Below are 18,234 nucleotides of genomic sequence, written 5' to 3' on the forward strand. Positions count from 1 at the left end.
GTATCTTTTCATCCTGAGCTCTTTGACTTCGTAGGTTCCATTCACTTGCTCGACCACCAATTGTGAATCACTGTAGACTTTTAATTTCTTTGCACCCAGTTCCGTGGCTAAGCTCAACCCTGCCAATAAGGCCTCATATTCAGCCTCGTTATTGGAGGCTTTGAAGTCTAGTCGTAGGGCGTATTCTATTACGAACTTATCCGGCCCCTGGAGGACCACTCATGCTCCGTACCCTCCTTTGCTCGCCGAGCTGTCTACGTGCAGAATCCAAAGGATCTCATTGTCTTCTTCGGGTGGTCTGGGCCCATCGCGCTTGTCTCCATGGGCTGATTGCTCGGCGGGGGCCCCGGTTTCATCCGCCAGGGTCGGTTCCGTGGCGGGGGCGGTGAACTCTACTATAAAATCAGCAAGGACCTGCGATTTGATGGCCGGCCTTGGTCGGACTTGTATGTCAAATTCTCCCAACTCGACGGCCCAGCTTACCATTCTTCCCGAGGTCTTCGGCTTTTGTAGGATTTTTCTCAATGGTTGGTCCGTCAAGAGTATTATGGGGTGGGCCTGGAAGTAGGGGCGGAGTTTCCGGGCAGCGGTGACGACGGCGAAGGCGAACTTCTCTATATCCAGGTACCGGACCTCCGCACCTTGGAGGATCCTGCTCACATAGTACACCGGATGCTCATGCTTGTCTCTTTCCTGAACCAGTACCACGCTTACTGTTGTAGGACTGACAACCAAATATAAGCAGAGCTCTTCCCCGGGCTCGGGCTTGGTCAACACTGGCGGTGTCTGAAGGTACTGCTTTAAGGCGTCAAAAGCTTCTACGCACGCCGAGGTCCATTTGAAATCTCGTACGTTCTTTAGTTGCTTGAAGAATGGCTGGCATTTTTCGGCCGATATGGACATGAAGCGGCCGAGGGCAGTGACCCGTCCCGCGAGCCGCCGCACTTCTACCGCCGTTGCTGGGGGTTCCATGTTTAGGATGGCTTGAATTTTTCAGGGTTGGCCTCGATGCCTCTTAGACTAACCTTGAATCCTGAGAATTTCCCGGAGGTCACCCCAAAGGCGCATTTTGCCGGGTTGAGTTTCATCCGGGCTCACCACAGAGTGTCGAAAGTTTCTTTAAGGTCAGAGATGTGCTTACGGGCTTCCAGGCTTTTTATCAACATGTCATCCACATATACTTCCACGTTTCTTCCTATCTGCTTTTGGAACAGCTTATTCACGAGCCGTTGGTACGTGGCTCCCGCATTTTTCAACCCGAAGGGCAGTAGACGCCCTGGTCAGTGATGAACGTTGTCTTTGGAATATCTGGCCCGTACATCTTTATTTGGTTGTAACTGGAGAAAGCGTCTAGCAAGGTGAGGAGCTCGTGCCCAGAAGTGGCATCGATGAGCTGGTCTATGCGTGGCAAGGGGTAGGGGTCTTTCGGGTAGACACAGTTCAAATCAGTAAAGTCTATATAGGCCTGCCAACCTCCATTGGCTTTCTTGACCATGACTAAGTTGGACAGCCACTCAGGATACTGGATTTCTCTGACAAATCCGACATGTAGCAGTTTTTCCACTTCAGCTTTGATGTGAGTTTGTCGTTCTGCCGCGAAGTTTCTCTTCTTTTGTCGGATGGGCGTGAGGGTCGGATTTACATTCAACCAGTGAACCACAATCTCTGCGGGTATGCCGGGCATGTCCGAAGTAGACCACGCGAATACATCTTTGTTGGCTCTAAGGAAGCTAATCATTTGGTCTCGTAAGGTGCCCCTTAGTAGGGAGGCAATCCGGACCTCTCTCTCTGGATGGTCCTCGGATATAGGGACAGAGTCTAGCTTCTAAATGGGCTCCCCTCTAACAGTGCGGGCTCGCTCTCGAGGGTCTTCGCTTCCGATCGTGAAATTTTCAGCTGGGGCGTTGCTCCCTTTCAAGCTTGATACGTAGCACTGGCGTGCTATCATTTGTTGTCCGCATACTTCTCCTGTCCTGGTTAGGGTGGGGAACTTCATTTTGAGGTGAGGGGTGGAAACTACTGCTTCCACGTCCCACAGGGCTGGTCGTCCTATGATGGCGTTGTAAGTGAAAGGTATATCTACGACCGAAAAGGTGGCCATAATGGTTTTTTCGAGGGGATATGTCCTGAAGGTGATTGGTAAGTCGATTTTGCCGCTGACTTGTACGGATACCCCAGAAAACCCGTATATGGAGTACTCTGCTGGTCCCAGCCCTCCCTCGCCCAATTTCATTTCTTCCAAGGTTTCGAGGTGCCACACGTTGACGGAGCTCCCCGTGTCTACCAAGATCTTCCCTACATCAAAGTTGGCGATGATCAATCTGATAACTAACACATCGTCGTGCGGGACTTGTAGTCCGTTGTAGTCCTTGGTGGAGAAAGAGATGACCGGGTCTTCTTGGGGTGGATCCGTCCGGGCCTTTTTAGAAGGTATTTCCATGGAGAATACTTGCTCTGCGTATGCTCGTCGACCGGATGTTGTTGGCCCTCCTGCCGCAGGCCCTTCCGCGATGATGTTGATTTTTCCAACAATAGTGGGTGGCTGGTCAGGGGCCAGTGCCTGGCGATGAGGTTATTCTCTTTTGGGGGACCGGTGGTGATGGGAGTGGTGGCGACGGCCTCGGGAGCGATGTACGCTGCGGGACCGGTGCCGGCCTCTCGACCTATCAGCAGGGGAAGAGTGGTGCGCTTCGTTCTAGTGGTGGGAGCGCTCTATTCGCGCAGGGCTCTTAAGGTACCGATCTAAATGGCCTTCCTCGGCTAGTTTTTCTAACTGAAGTCCGAGATGGAAGCAATAGTCGGTTTCGTGACCGTGGTCCCTGTGAAAATAACAAAACTTTCCAAATGAGCGCTTCTTCAGGTCAGTGTTCATTTTCTTGGGGGGGGGGGGGGGGTTTAGTAGGACATGGGAGAGGGGGACCTTCAGGGGAGCATTTCCTAACCTTTCAAAGGCGGGAATGGGGTTCCGGTTTGCCGGTCTGTCTTCTGCCCGTAGCTTTCCGGCCCCCTACCCTCTTCTTTCTTCTTTTCCTCTGGGCCGGTCCGGCTTCGTTCCCGTACACATGCTTCTTCCGATCGTATGAACTTGTTAGTTTTGGATTCGAGTTCCTGTAGGTCCCGCGGTGGCTTGAGGGTGAGGTGTAGTTTGAGATTTTGTTTGGTGGTAGTGTGCTTCAAGGCTGCAACCGCTATCTGGACATTGATGTTGGAAAGTTGAGCCAATTCGGCGTTGAATTTCAGCATGAGGTCTCTCAGGGTCTCGTTCCTTCCTTGTCGGAGGGCTAAGAGCATCCGCCAGATCGTGGCAGAGGGGATTGTTAGCAAACCTCGCGGTAAACTTCCTTCCGAACTCGTGAAATGATCCAATGGAGTCCTGCTCCAAACGTAGGTACCAATCGTTAGCGGTTTTTCTAAAAAAGGAGGCAAAGGCTCTGCATATGAATCCGTCCGACGTGCCTCAGAACGCCATTACCCTCCTGAAAGTTTGGAGAAACTCTAAGGGGTCTGTGGTCCCATCGTAACAACCGAATCGGGAGAGATCTATCCCTGTTTCCACGGGGGTTTTTAGGACCTCCGCGGTGAATGGGGTCGCCGTCTCTCTTTCCATTCGTCTAGGATGTCATGGGTATATGGTTTTTTTTATTTCTCGCTTAACTTCTTGGATTTGTCTCCGCAGGTCAGCCAGTTGGTCTAGCCCTAACAATTGCGCCGAGGTAGCCACCTCCTCCGCCCGTACCGGAGTTAACTCTTGGAATCGAGTTGTCCGGGTAGGGAGGGCGTGTCTTTGAGTAGCTTGTTTCTCGACATCTGGTTGACATTCCCCGGCTGGGGGAGGTAAAGGGCTATTCGTCGAAAGGGAGGCGGCTCGGGCCGGTTCGCGCCTTCGCCGATGGTGACATTCCCCGGGTGACTCCCAGTTGTCTTCTTCGTAGGCTTCAGTCCGACCATACGTTGCAGGGGGCATTTCCAGAACTGGAAGCTTTGGTTGTGGAGGCAACCGTAGGAAGAGCTCCTGGCGAAGCTCGTTGAACATTTCCATAGTAGGGACCATCTGTGGTGTGCTGGAGGCGGGCCGATGCTGGCCCGAGGCCTGCGAGTTCTGCTCCCGAGAATTAGAGACATGAGTTTGTGCATGTTGGGCTTGGCTCCTGGTCATTACTCATATTTCTTGCTGTTGGGTGTGGTTTCTCATCGTCACAAAGTGTTCAGGCTCAGATGGGTCCCACAGATGGCGTGAGAATCCGGGTTCGTGATGGCGCGGTGGGTAGAGAGCCTCCGCTGGGGTCTGAAATCACAAACAAAGGGGTCTGGGAGGTCCGGGGTGGGTCCCGGACGACCACTTCGACACCGAAGTCAGATTATGGACCAACGATATAATGAACAACAAGAAGACCAACGATATAATGAACAACAAGAAATGACGGAGGTATAATCACGTTTACCAGGACCGATGTACGGGTTCTTTCTCTGATATCTGGGTGGGTGAGTTGGGGGCAGAGGATAGAGGGAGAGATAGGGTGTCCATCACCTCTTCCTTCTCTTAAAGTCGGAAAACCTTAATAACTGTCTAGAGCTTCCTTTCACGGCCCCCCTTTCCATGGGACTTAATGGTGTATTTATACTTTTTTCTTGCATGCAAATTCTCTTCGTGGGGCGTCACGTGGATCCTTTCATCATTTCGGAGAGAAAATCTTCTTTTGTTGGATTGGGTTGCCCCCCTGGTTCGACAGCGCGCGTGGCTTTTGTTGTGTAATCTTGCCTGTAGTCGTGATGAAGAAGTTTTTTCTTGGTGGCGAGGAGATGACGCGTGGCCAAATCACGTGGTCTTGCCATTTTCTACCATCTTTCCTAATCATGATTAGATTCTTCTTACGCATGGGCGACACGTGGTGAGATCCAACGGTCCCGCCGTATTTATGCCTTATCACTAGGATCGACCCAAAACTTAGCAAAGTCTCTCACACCTAAGGTAATTCTCTTATGTACACTCGCTCCGATGAAGTTTTTATCTTGGAACTGTGGAGGTGTTCATCCTTCGTCTCCTCGGGAAATGCATGGCCATTATTTGTACTAAAAAACTAAATATAATCTTGGATTAATTTTGATATGGAATATTTTTCCCGCTAGATCAAAGCCACTCATAATGTACACAAAAATTTCAATGATTTTTTCATTATTTAGAATCACATTTCACATGAAGCAAAGTTCAAATTAAGATTATTTAAAGAGACATAAATCTCTCTAACCTAGTTACTAATATAATATTTTAGGATAAGAGCAAATTTTCTTCTCAATACGACTCTATCAATGTGTACAAGTACGCACACTCACATGTGGACAATGCGTCATAATTCTGTAATAGAGATGCATTATTATGTTGTACAAATATCCCACATACAAAGGTTGTGTGGGTTGTCTCGAGTTCCCCCTCGTGATATTTATTGTCTTAATGTAATCATAGGATTAATTTTTAGAATATTATTCATAATTTTCAATCCTCTGTTATGTTTTCAAAGGAAACAACCTTAATACAGTTAGGACAGCACTTGCAACCTTTGCATCTTATGAAAGTGATCTAGTTGTCTTAAAAGGGACGTCGTAAACTATAATCCTATTAGGCGAGGTCAAGTGATCTCAATCTGCTAAAGAAAAAACCCCACTTCCTGATGATCTAAATCCTCAAAGGAGAGATCGTAATATGAATTTCAGGAGAATATCAAACAACCATGATCAATCAATCGTATAAGTAAATGTGCAGAGGTGTAGACACCCCATTTTGCTCTGCTTTGATTAAAAAAGAAATTAGGGTTTCGCTATTAATTTTTCAATGTTTTCTATTCCGGTGTTCGTCCCTTACGCTTTCTCAAATCTTTCTGGTCATTTCTGCATTGTTCTGATTTTTTCCGCTAAAGTGCGGAGAAGGGTTATTCGTGAGAATCCGAGCAAGGGAGAATTTGTACCCGTTTGGTGGGCCCGCATTGAACATTTGTTTAAAATTGAATCAACCGGGGGCCCACAGTGTGGGGCCCACGTTGTGGGGCCCGCGTTGTGGGGCCCGCGTTGTGGGGCCTCAATGGGGCCTCTTGTGAGGCCTCTTATGAAGAGCAATGATGGTAGCTCTCCACTAAGACAACATGATGGGCCCTCCACTAAGAACAATAATGATGGATTCTCCACTAAGAAACATGATGGGCCCTCCATTAAGAACAATAATGATGGATTCTCCACTAAGAAACATGATGGGCCCTCCACTAAGAACAATAATGATGGATTCTCCACTAAGAAACATGATGGGCCCTCCACTAAGAACAATAATGATGGATTCTCCACTAAGAGGGACAACATGATGAGCTCTCCACCAACATATCTCTCTCTCTCTCTTTCTCTCCCTATATATATCTTCCTTCCCATCCAAAAAAAAAGAAAAAAGGAGAAATTTATCTTCCATTATCTCTTTCTCTTCCATTATCTCTTCTAATCACTCCCTCCAATCCCTTTCCTCAATATATTCTTCCATCCCTCTCCCTAATATTCTTCTTCCATTATCTCTTCACTCCCTCAATCACTCCCTCTAAACACTCCAGAGAAAGCGAAAGACGGCGGAGCGGATCGGCGGCGGCAGGATTTTTTATATTTTTTTGGATTGGGCGGAGATCTTCACCACAGGTAGGTGCATTGTTCTCAAAATATTTCTGTATTTTTCCGAATTTTTCTGATTTTTTCCGCAAATTGTGTTTTAAAAATGGAAAACTCTTCAAAAAACATCTTTTGACGAAGAAAAATTAAATTATATACCAAACAGATTCTAAAATTAATGAAATTTCGTGGGAAAATAATATGTTACTGATTCATTTTACCATGAATTTATAAAGATTTTTGGAGTTTATTTGGTATATTATTTAATATTTTCTTTGAAACTTATCAGATTTTAGGAGAATTTTTACTAACATCAGATCATCATTAAAATTCATAAATTTTTTACAGTAGTCTTATCTTGCATATTACTTGTTACTGTAAAAGTTTCGTGTTATTTGGATCTGTTTTAATATGGGATGTAGTGTTAATTTATAATCTGGTCTGGAAATTGTAAAATCCGAAATTGGTAGTAAATAATTTCTAAAATTCATGAAAATCTCACTGCATGCTATTTTGATTCATATAGTATTTCTGTAGAAATTTCATAGAATTTAGAGTTGTATTTCTACTAGTTTATGTGTTAATTGTGCAATCTGGACATTTAATGGATTAATCAAGATTAAATGTGAATTTAATGTAAAAATATGCAAAACTCATCCTGTAAGCTACATACATTTTCATCTTGCTGCTGTAGAAATTTCAAATCATTTCGAATTTATTTGCAACAATTTCACTTGTAAAACCGCTCATATGCTTAAAATTGATAAAATCCATGGAAAATTCGAAATTAATTGAAAATCATATAAAAATTCCTAAAGAACTTTAAAATTCTGTCACATGTTCACTCCTTAATCCATTAAAACAGAAATTTTAGGATCTTTAGATTTTCCTGGAAAAATGGCCAGTGCATCCATAATCGTATCCCAATTGCAACTTGATCTTTGACAATTTGAATATTTAAGTTATAGCATGTTGTTGGCTCCGAGGTTATTGTCCACGGAAATCCTGAGATTCTGCCAGGCAATAAGATGCTATAACCTAAGTATTAAATTGCACAAGGAAAGAGCGCACGATTCCCTCCTTTGGATGCCATTCAAGGCCGAAATTGGTGAACCCTAGAACCATTGGTAATCCTTAAATGTCTAGAAACTGAAAATCTTCGAAATCTGAAACTCATTAACCTCGAGAACTTAAATCGATTTATCTTGTGTCTTTCGGAACCATTGGATTATGGTTTCCAATCTAAGAACCATTAGAGCCCAATTTAGGAACACTGGTGTCGTGCCGTGTCCTAGGTTTTAGGGAGTCCTAGAGTTAGGAGTCCAGCCTCATCACGGACGCTTGCTATGAATAGCAACCGTACCATAGGTCTAGTTACACTAGTCACCCAATCTTTCCTTAAGACAAGCCTAGTAAACTAGGATGTAGGCAAACCTGCATTAGTCTAAGGAACAACTTGCATTTAGATAAGAATCATACAGCATCTTAGATGAAATCCTAAGATAATAAAATCCTCAACTTGAATTAAATAACTACTTTTAAAACTGTTGAAACAGTCAAATCCGTTTAAGTCGGTGTCCTAGTTGAGTTAGGCATAAGTAGCTTAGCTTAGGTGCACCGAACTACGTCGACTCTGATCCCAGTGAGGCTTGGGTACGTAGGCAGCTTGGATGTCAGATGGCATACCAACCGCGAGTCGGCACCACAACAAATTGTGGTGTTTTGTATTTTAATTTTATTGTAAATTCTTAATTAAATCACTTAGGATCTTCTATGAGATTAGAATCTTAGGAGAACTTGCACTTAGATTGAATCCAGACAAATCAAGAAATCAAAATACACATTTAGGATTCACATTGAAATTAAATCATAGGATGCATGTCCCGTAGATAACATATTAACATAGAGTTGAATGAGCCATTTAAAATAAATTTAAAAGAGCTAGCTTTTGGAATCGAAGACCGATTATCGGGCAGGAATGGTGCATGTGGTGGATAAATCCCCATACCTTCCATTCTTGTAACCAGGTAGCGAGTCTAGATTTCTGGTTAATTACGGGTCCTAGATCCCATATCTAGGTGGCGACTCTGTCAGTCTCTTTTATGTGGAATTCGGATTGCCTTAGTGATCCCAAGTTCACATAAAAGACGAATCTAAATCAACACTAAGAAGCACACGCCAATCGCGTGGGTATTAGAGACCAAGAGAGTGCATGGCGGCTCGCGCCCCACCCCTCTCGCGGGATCGTGTCCCACAAGAGGAGAAAGGCAAACTATTTGCTTTCTAATGTCCATTTTACCAACATTCTAGAGCACATTGGGGATTGTAAGTTGAGCGAGCTGAGACAATAATATTTGTGTTGAGGAAATTCGTGGGCCAAATCCCATCAGATCGTGCACAAGTAAACGGAAAAGTAAAAATAAACACAAGCCACAAGATGAACACCAGATTTTATGTGGTTCAGCCAAGATGCCTATCTATAGAGTAATTGCATATTATGGAAACCTCCATAAATTGGTAGGTTAGGATCGTCCTATGAAAATGATATTTAAGGCACTACATATTACGTTGTGGCCAATCAAATGGACGGTTTGGATCATCCTTTGGTGTGGGCTGTACAATACTTTTTGGAAAATACTGGACTATACGGGCTTACACTAGATAGATAGATAGATTTATCGATTTTACATGGTGTGGGGCCGTATAGTTCATTATTTTTTTTTTAAAAAAAGCACTGTACGGCCCACTTATATGCATCTATGTTTGTTAATGTATGGTGTTAGAAGAATCATCGGAGCAAATCCTTTGATTCTTGTGCTCATGTGATCCGTTCTAAGTCATGATGGCATATTTTGGATTGCTGAATATAATATAGGGCTGCACACGGTTCGGTCCGGTTCGGTTTAAGGGAATTTCTTAAACTGAACCGATCCCATCGGTTTGGATTTTTTCCAAACCGTGACCGAACCGATTGGCAGTTGAACCGAACCAAACCGAACCGGTTTTGTTCGGTTCACGGTTTATCTGTATTTTACCTATAAGTAATGGGCAGTCATAAATAGAAAAAGACATAATGGATTACTATTGGACGAACCGTTTGATTTTGGGGATAATGGACAACTTTGGACCATTTGATTTTGGGGATAATGGACGAACCGTTTGAAGTTTGAAGTTGAATGGCAAAAAATACTAAAAAGAGATATCTGAACAGGTTCGGTTCGGTTTTCATATCAATTGCGGTTCGGTTCGGTTTTATGGATTACTATTTTCTGAACCGTGAACCGTGAACCGAACCGATTGGATCGGTTTTGTGAAAATCGTAACAGCGACCAAACCGGTAGATATAAAAAACCGAACCGGTTCGGTTCGGTTTATTGGTTTGAGTGGTTTTGTTGTGGAGCCCTAATATAATCCATTTGATTTAAGACTTTTGCATTGCTTGGATAATATATTTGGATTGACCTTTGAACTTTAAATAAATGATATAATCCGTCCTCCAAAACATAGCATCATTGATGCACCTTGACTTTAACCTAAGTCTCTCAGACACAACTTTCTATTCATCATCATTTTTGGGTCGATTGCCATGTGGCATGATCAGTTCTATTGATCTGACAGGTGTCACAAGTCTGCGTCATTGATATTGGCACCACCCATATCAACACTCCAGATTACGTTCACCTACATGTTCTGGGACCCACCATTGATGAGAGAGAGAGAGAGAGAGAGAGAGAGAGAGAGAGAGAGAGAGAGAGAGAGATTTAATATGATTATAGGTAAAACCTTGCACATGACTGCATATCATTAGTGGGAATAATGTTCTATTATTAAGTAAAGAGGATTTTTTTTTTTTAAAGCTTGCTTCGAGAAGGAAATGATTAATCAGGAAAGCACAGGATGAGAGAAAGTGCTAAGGACAAAGTTAGGCGAGATATCTTCACTTGCCATGTATCACGTTAGGTGATGATGGTGCATGTTTTATCTTGGAGACATGCGTGCCATGAAATACCACTATTATTATTATACGTCTGAAACCATATCATCATTGCCTTCACCATTTTGTACAAGCCATCCCCACACTTGACATGGTTAACACACGTGCAAAGAGCCGGAATACACGACCGATCATCACCTAGATTTGAATCCTAACAATCAACAACGGGTCCCACACATGGACATGAGCCTCTACATTCCAGGCCATTGATTTGGTAGACATCATGAGGGGACACAAGTGGTCTCTTGCCAAAAGTAGGGGTGTTAACGCATCCATCCACCTATGTCTTGTTGGTGGGAATTTCTAATTAAAATATAATTTGTAAAAACACTTTAATTTTCTAATATCATTTTGAAAATTCTCTAACATTCACTTAGTGAAAACACAACAAAGTTAGTGAGAATTATATAGTAGACGTATCTTTGAACTAGCGATTATATTTGACTAACCGGACACATTTACAAACTCTACAAATTTCTATCTTTTAGAAATTCCCACCAACAATCTTAAGACAAAATTTTCTTGCTTCAATGGTATTGTTTTCGGTTCGTTAAATGACTCAAGACTTCGTCAAACTTGAATGTTTTGACAAAGGAAATTTCAAACGGTGGCAGAAGATCCCACCAACATGTCTTAGTCATGGTTTCAAATTTCGGTTTCAGAATGCGTTTGGGCCGAAGTTTTTGGAAAATATTAAATAATGAACAAAATTGAGATTTTTGGGTGAAATTCCTTGGAGGTCCGTTTGGATGCTGAGAAGATTTTGATTTGGAATTCTCACATTTGCAGCCCTTTTTGCGTTGACATTTGGTAGACCTGGCAAATGCGACCTATGCCCACGGGTCGACCCAACCAACCCGCAAATTTGGGGGTACGGGTAGGGTTTTTAGTGACCCGTCAAAACCGATCCGCGGGTGACCCAACTAGCAAAAACATCGGTCGAGTCGGGTCAACCCACAGGCACCCGCGGGTTTTTGGATTTTTTAACGTTTTTTATTTTCAAAAGAGAAAATGAGTGTAAGCATGCCCTTTTTTTTTTTTAACGTTTGAACTCATCTGACAAGTCAAATAAAGAATGCTCTTATTTCCTTCATATTTACAACATCTGCCTCATTTAAGTATGAGAATACCCTTGAATACCTCCATATTTACAAATGCATGCCATTGAGCCCTAAAACGAGCTCTTCTTTCCATTTGTATTTTTTCCCCAAAATCTCTAAGAACCCATTTTCCCCTCAAATTCCTTCAGCAAATGGCCGAATCTCAGTCACTTGGGTAGTGGACCCTAATCAAGAAGATTGGGAGCGACGATAGAGATCGCTCTCTAAACTGGATCTCATTGGAGTGGCCTGTGGACATGAGATAATAAGGCTATTCCACCATACAGGACCCTTTACATGTCCTTTGACCTTAGAGATCTTATTGGTCTGTCGGCCCGTCCCGTTATCTTGGTCCATCTAACAATGGTTCTCTTAGGAATCATTTGAGGGTGGAACTGGAATCGTTGACAAACCTATGAGACTAATAGTGATACCCGACAAGGAATTCTTCGCCTCATATACTTGAGGGTACCATTTACAGTTTTGGTCAGAGTAATAGGCCTATAAAATACCTGGCTAGGTGGATTTGATAAATGTTTTATCAAATGTTTTACGAAAATATTTTGAATGGTTTTAGCAAATGCATTTGCGGGCCTAAGCTGCTTGACTGAAAGGTATACCCAGAGTGGGCCCAGGGGATAGTGTATGTCCACCCCCCGTAGGACTCAACTCAGTAGATGGAGAGCGGAGAAAGGACTTGCACATATTGGATGTGATTAGGGGTAAGATGATTTGACGGTCATCTTCAGGGTTACGTCTCGATGGAAGCCACTGACTTAATGCGGTTGTGATTTTTGAACTACGGAAAAGGATCGCAGTGGGACCCTTTTATTGGGTTCTGCAGGATCGACCGTTGAATCCCTGCAACGATCCAACTCACAACTCAAGTGACCACGTATCTATTAGATATGGTCCCGCATTTATTTGATTGCACAGATAAACTTGTTTTAATACAAAAGGAAAAAGATATCATAGTGTATGCATACTATGTGACATATTTGGAATACCAAATTTGTTAACTGTTAACCGAAAAGGATATTATAGGATGAAGCTTCACTCCCATTGGATGGGAATTATTTAAAAGATTTACATATGGATTTTACCGTATTGGACAAAATTTCATGTTGCGGGCAAGTGGGAGATTGTTAGTGTTAGTGCCCAAAATTGATGTAATTTTTATCCAACTCAGATTTGGGGAGATATTATTTTAATCATAATATCTAATTTGAAATATTTTTTTTGAAAAAAAAATAGGGAGGTAATTAAAAGAATAAAGGATAAGAGAACAAAGAAGAGATTATTAGAGATATTTTTGGAGACAAAATAGGAATTGCTTTTGACCCAAAAAGGAACTCTCGTTTTCTAAGATTGGGAGCACGTCAATTTTTTTTGGGAAAGTCCAAGGTTCTCATAGTTTAAGTTGGTTTCCATTATCAAAATAATATTCTAATTTTTCCAAGCCAATCAAGAGAGATAAATTAGAAGCCTTTTGTAAAAAAGAAAGCTTTTCTATATATACAAGAATAAGGGGATGTTTTAAAAATACTCTCTCTATCTTTCTTGGCAATAGAGAAACGTCCATATCTCTCTCTCTCTCTCTCTCTCTCTCTCTCTCTCTCTCTCTCTCTCCTATTACTTCTCAAGTTTAAAAACTATTTCCATTGAAAGATATAACTTGAGATCAAGAGCTCCATCAATATCTTAGATTCTCAATTCAAAAGAAGGGCTGATTTAGATTAGTTCTTGATATAGAATAAATATTATTCTATTCTTTCTATGAAGATCGAAATGATCCCATCGGATCAACTTGCGGTGTCCGCGGCGAAAAGTTCGTTCATGGCGAATCGAGGAGTAGATCAAGCAGACGATCTTCTTCGTGGTAACTTCTTCAAATGTATGATTTTATCTATTTATTTTATCATCAAAATATAATCTAGTTCCTAAAAATCCTGCGCTAAGGGCAAAATTGAAGTATAATTGCTATACTATGCGATTTTATTCCACTACGCATAGCAATTTTGCCCAGGGGTTATACAACCCATCTAACACGGCCCCCAAGTGTAAATTCCTGGCTCAGCCCCTTATTGGCATTCGGTTGGACTAGTCTTAGAAGTTTAGATCAACAGACCCGATCAGTTGCACATGGTACACATGGGCCCAAGGGTGATCATTTGGAAATCTTAAAACAGTGATGCTCTATAGCGCTCTCTCTCTCTCTCTCTCTCTCTCTCTCTCTCTCAGCTTGTTGAAGTACGGTTTAGATAAATGGATATGGACCCATTTGTATAACAAAAACCAGACCTTTCACTTGCACTCTACTCTACTCTACTCTTAATTCTCTTGGGGACATACACTAGTACTATTTATCATTGCATAAATTCCTTCCTCATTCAATGGATTTGAAGGCGGGTCAGGTTTGATCATGTGTTGTTATTGACACGACTAGTACCACACGCTTCAAATTGCTAATTTGCATAAACAATCTAATTGGATTATGGGTGCAATTTCTATCAATTAGAATCCGGGTTAACTAGGCGAGTTCTAGGAAAAACCAGTTCATATTTAAGGGTTTTAATTTGTTCCCTTTTGAGTGGTAAAAAAACTGATACAAAATTATATACTGATCTTAACTCGGTGAGCAACATGAAGTGATTGGGTTGTCATTTACAGAAGATTTTCATTGGATTTAACGAAAAACCAAACAACTTAATGAATGCATGTGGCCCATTAATGAAGAGTATCTTTCTCAAATCATTTCTTTCCATTTGACTTGAGAAAAGCAGTATGATAACCTCTTTCTTCAAAAGAAGTGATCATGACAAGTGAAAAAAATTGCCTAGATTGTCACATTCATTATCTATACTTTTTTCATTTTAAGCCTTGAAAAATTTATACAATTCATCTGAGATGTTTATATAAGCTTAGATTAATGAAAATGCAATAGAAAGCTTTTTTTAGTCATTTATTTCCCCAAAACATCTTTTTCTCAATAATTTCCATCAATAAAATCAAAAGAAAAACTTTTATTTTCTAACCTTAAAACAGTTTTAAGTACTCATTCTCATTCTAAACAAATATTTTGCTATTTTTTTTACTTTTGTTGTTCGTACCGAAGATAGTATTTGAAGGGTGGACAAGGTCTTCTTTAATTAGTAGCGGATGGTTTCTATAGACTATAGCAAAGCTCTTTGAGTATAAACAACATAAGCCACCAATGAATTTGGGCGTTTTAAATGGAAAAGCAATTGTTTTCAGTTTCTAATTACCACTTCTGTATACATTAACTTGTTGCATGCTGCTGGTGGTTTAGGATAAGGATGATTCTTCTTATAGTTCCATAAAGGAACAACTTCTTTTCCATTATTGAAACCAAAGAACTTTATGTGGATGGAGAGAGAGAGAGAGAGATGTGATCAGGCTCACTTGTTTATGTGGTTGGAGAGAGAGAGAGAGAGAGAGAGAGAGAGAGAGTTTGATGACTAATCTCAGGTGGACTTCTCTCGCACCCCTTCGGAGTTGAGGTGGCAAAATTGGCCGAACCGGAACCGAGCCGAAACCGAACCAAAAATTCAGTTTCGGTTTGGTTAAACCAAACCGATTTAAATTTTGGTGTGGTTCGATTTGGGGATCAAACCGAACCGAAACCGAATATTTCCAATGATTATGAGTAAGGGGTGGCAAAATTGGCGGAACCGAACCGAAAATTCGGTTTTGGTTCGGTTTCGGTTTGGTAAAACCAAACCGATTCAAATTTCGGTTTGTTTCGGTCGAACTGAACTGAAACCAAAACATTGCCACCCCTACTTCGGAGGGACGACTTTTTTTCTTTATTTTCTTTCGTTAGATTTGCTTTCCATGATTTACATGCATAATACATACAAGAATACATGCATAATTACATACACCGTCTATATGGGGTATTATTGTGAAAACATCCAATTGGGACGCAAAAGCTAAAATTGTTAGAGTGGTGTTATTTAATCATTTATACTTCCAACACTCCTATCATGTGTTACCATCTTTTTTATTTTTTTTAGGGTTGGCCATATAGGTCGCACATGTGACCCTTCTTTTGGAGTGGATTTTTAATATCAAGGAGATGTTGGGTTTTGAACCTAGGACTCAGCCATGAGGAAGGAGCTCTCATACCATGTGAACTAAAATTGTAAATGCATATTGCACATGAGATAGCTTTCCAATATTGCATGAGGTGACTTTCTAATATGAGAAAAGAGTTTCTAGACACTAGTGTAGATAAGTTATCTACGCACTAGTTTAAAATACAGTGGGGGCCACATTGCTTGGGTGATCCAAAACATTCATATGATGGGCCCTCACATAGATAGGGTGTGCCCAAAAAATCAGCTTCGTAGGATCATCCTAACCCTTCGAACCGTGGAGGAAAAAATGGACAGATTTGTGATGGTTTATACACGTCCATTTTACCTCCACAAATTGTGGGGTTGGGATGATCATATATGGAGCTGATTTTTTGGGCACACCCTATCTATGTGAGGGCCAATGAAATGAATCTTTGGATCACCCAAGCAATGTGGCCCCCACTGTATTTTAAGCTAGTGCGTAGATAACTTATCTACACTAGTGTCTAGAAACTCTTTTCTATTCTAATATTGTCGTTTCCACACATTTGAAATCAATCTTCCCAATTTTACAAGGCATGTGTTAAAGTATAGAATATTAAATAACGCCTTCTCCGACTGCTTAAACTTTTGGAGTAACTAGTAGTTTAACATGGTATCAGAGCAAATGTCCTGAGTTCAAATCTCCTTGATGTCAAAAATCCAAAAGTGGGGCCACATGTGCAATGTGTAGGCCAACCCAAAGAAAGAGGGGCCACACGTGACGGGGAGTGTTAAAAGTATAGAAGATTAAATAACGCCTTCTCCAACACCTTAAGTTGCCTAATATTGAACAGGAACGGTCCATATTAAGAGGAAAGCTAAAATGAAGGGCGCCCTTGCAAAAATCAACCCCAAAGGTCCGATCCACATCATCAAAGTACATTAATTATTCTATTATTTTTTACATTTTCTAGTTCTATTATAAATGCATGCACTTTGATGACGTGGATCCAATGGGTTGCCTTGCGGCTGGTTTTGGCAAGGGCGGCCTTCAATTTAGCATTCCTCTTGTTGAGAAATTGGTCGGGCAAAGTTTAATCTGATCCCCTCCAAAAGAAACAGAATTGTAGAATTAAAGCAAACCAGAAGATTAGCACTGAAAAATGTAAAAGTAATAGAATAGTTAATGCACTTTGATGACGGAATCCAATGGGGTGGGGTGTCTTTGCAAATGGTTTTTGCAGTGGCACCCTTAGGTTTAGTGTTCCCCATGTTGATGCACACACGCCAAGGTTTTGTTGGATTTTGTTCCAATAAATGAGTTTCAAATCTTGTAACGACCCGATTTCCATGACCGGATCGCTACAAGCGAAACCTGCCAAAATACCCATAATTTTTGTTTGTTTAACAAACCATGAAAATTAAATAGTCATCGCTCTTATTCCATTTCCAAAATGTCTCCTTACAATAACTTTAACTTAAAACTAATTTACTCAATTAAGTAAAGTCTTGAACTAGCCAATTTAAAATAAATTCAAAGGGGTTGACGAAGGGTATCGTCTTCCTTAATTATTTGCTCCCATCATCCTACGCTCCTAGACGTCCTCGTGCGCAAATGCACCCTCATTAGAATTCTCTAATCCTGGGGAGAAAATAAGATCAGCAGAATGATAGAAACTGAACCAGTATAAGAATTCAATTTAAAACAACACATCAAGATCCATATTATAGATAAGACAATTGAAATTTTTCAACATAATGGTTTACCAAAATCTTCTGCAACTGAATAGAAAAATCATTTAAGATGATCAAATATACTAATAACTGAAAGAGCATAATTCAATAACATTAGGAACAATTATAAATCTACCACATTCTTATCATAACAATTTCATTTAAACCCAGGGCACTCCAGCTCCCACTAGCTTGTTGCCCTTGCCGACACGGTCGACTCCGCGTGGACTTATTACGGTAGATCATACCGCCAATGGACTCTTGGTCTCCGTAGGATTCCAACATCAACTGGGAGTTGCACGGTTCTCCCAAGTTGTATAACTTTTATTTACAGGGATAACTCAATGGTTTTCCATCACCCTTTTTCCATTTCCTCTTTGGATATTTCTTATGTTTCCATCCGACTTCCAAGTTATTTCATATGATAAAAACAATTAAACTGATAATTTCTTATTGGAAACCAGATTCCAATTCCAACATGTAATACAAGAGACAAAATTTCATTTATCATAGCATAGTTTAGAAAACCATAAAAATTTAGATACTTCACCATTCTTGTTGCATGAATTGAAAACCATACGAGCAAAGTTAGCTATCACCTGCCTTAATCTTACAAACGTAGTAGGATGAGATGGCTCCTATTAGAGAGTAGAGTGCAACGATCCTGAAGTCACATAGTTGAGTGCAG

At 41.3% G+C, this 18,234-nt stretch overlaps 1 protein-coding gene across 1 annotated transcript; it reads right to left on the minus strand.

Annotated features, from left to right (window-relative positions):
* Nucleotides 1-1,825: 1,825 nt before the first annotated feature.
* Nucleotides 1,826-2,440, minus strand: LOC143861521 (uncharacterized). The gene has a single exon (XM_077372436.1). The coding sequence runs from the start codon at nucleotides 2,438-2,440 to the stop codon at nucleotides 1,826-1,828; it is 615 nt and encodes a 204-aa protein (XP_077228551.1).
* Between the last annotated feature and the right edge of the window lie 15,794 nt (nucleotides 2,441-18,234).

The sequence above is a fragment of the Tasmannia lanceolata genome, unplaced genomic scaffold (genome assembly GCF_043159265.1).
Source record: "Tasmannia lanceolata isolate RefF3 unplaced genomic scaffold, GAP_Taslan_0.1 ptg000037l, whole genome shotgun sequence".
NCBI classification, from domain to species: domain Eukaryota; kingdom Viridiplantae; phylum Streptophyta; class Magnoliopsida; order Canellales; family Winteraceae; genus Tasmannia; species Tasmannia lanceolata.

What these genes read in the sequence shown, in the direction of transcription:
- LOC143861521 (XM_077372436.1), bottom strand. Translation starts at nt 2,440, where the DNA reads ATGGAAATACCTTCTAAAAAGGCCCGGACGGATCCACCCCAAGAAGAC.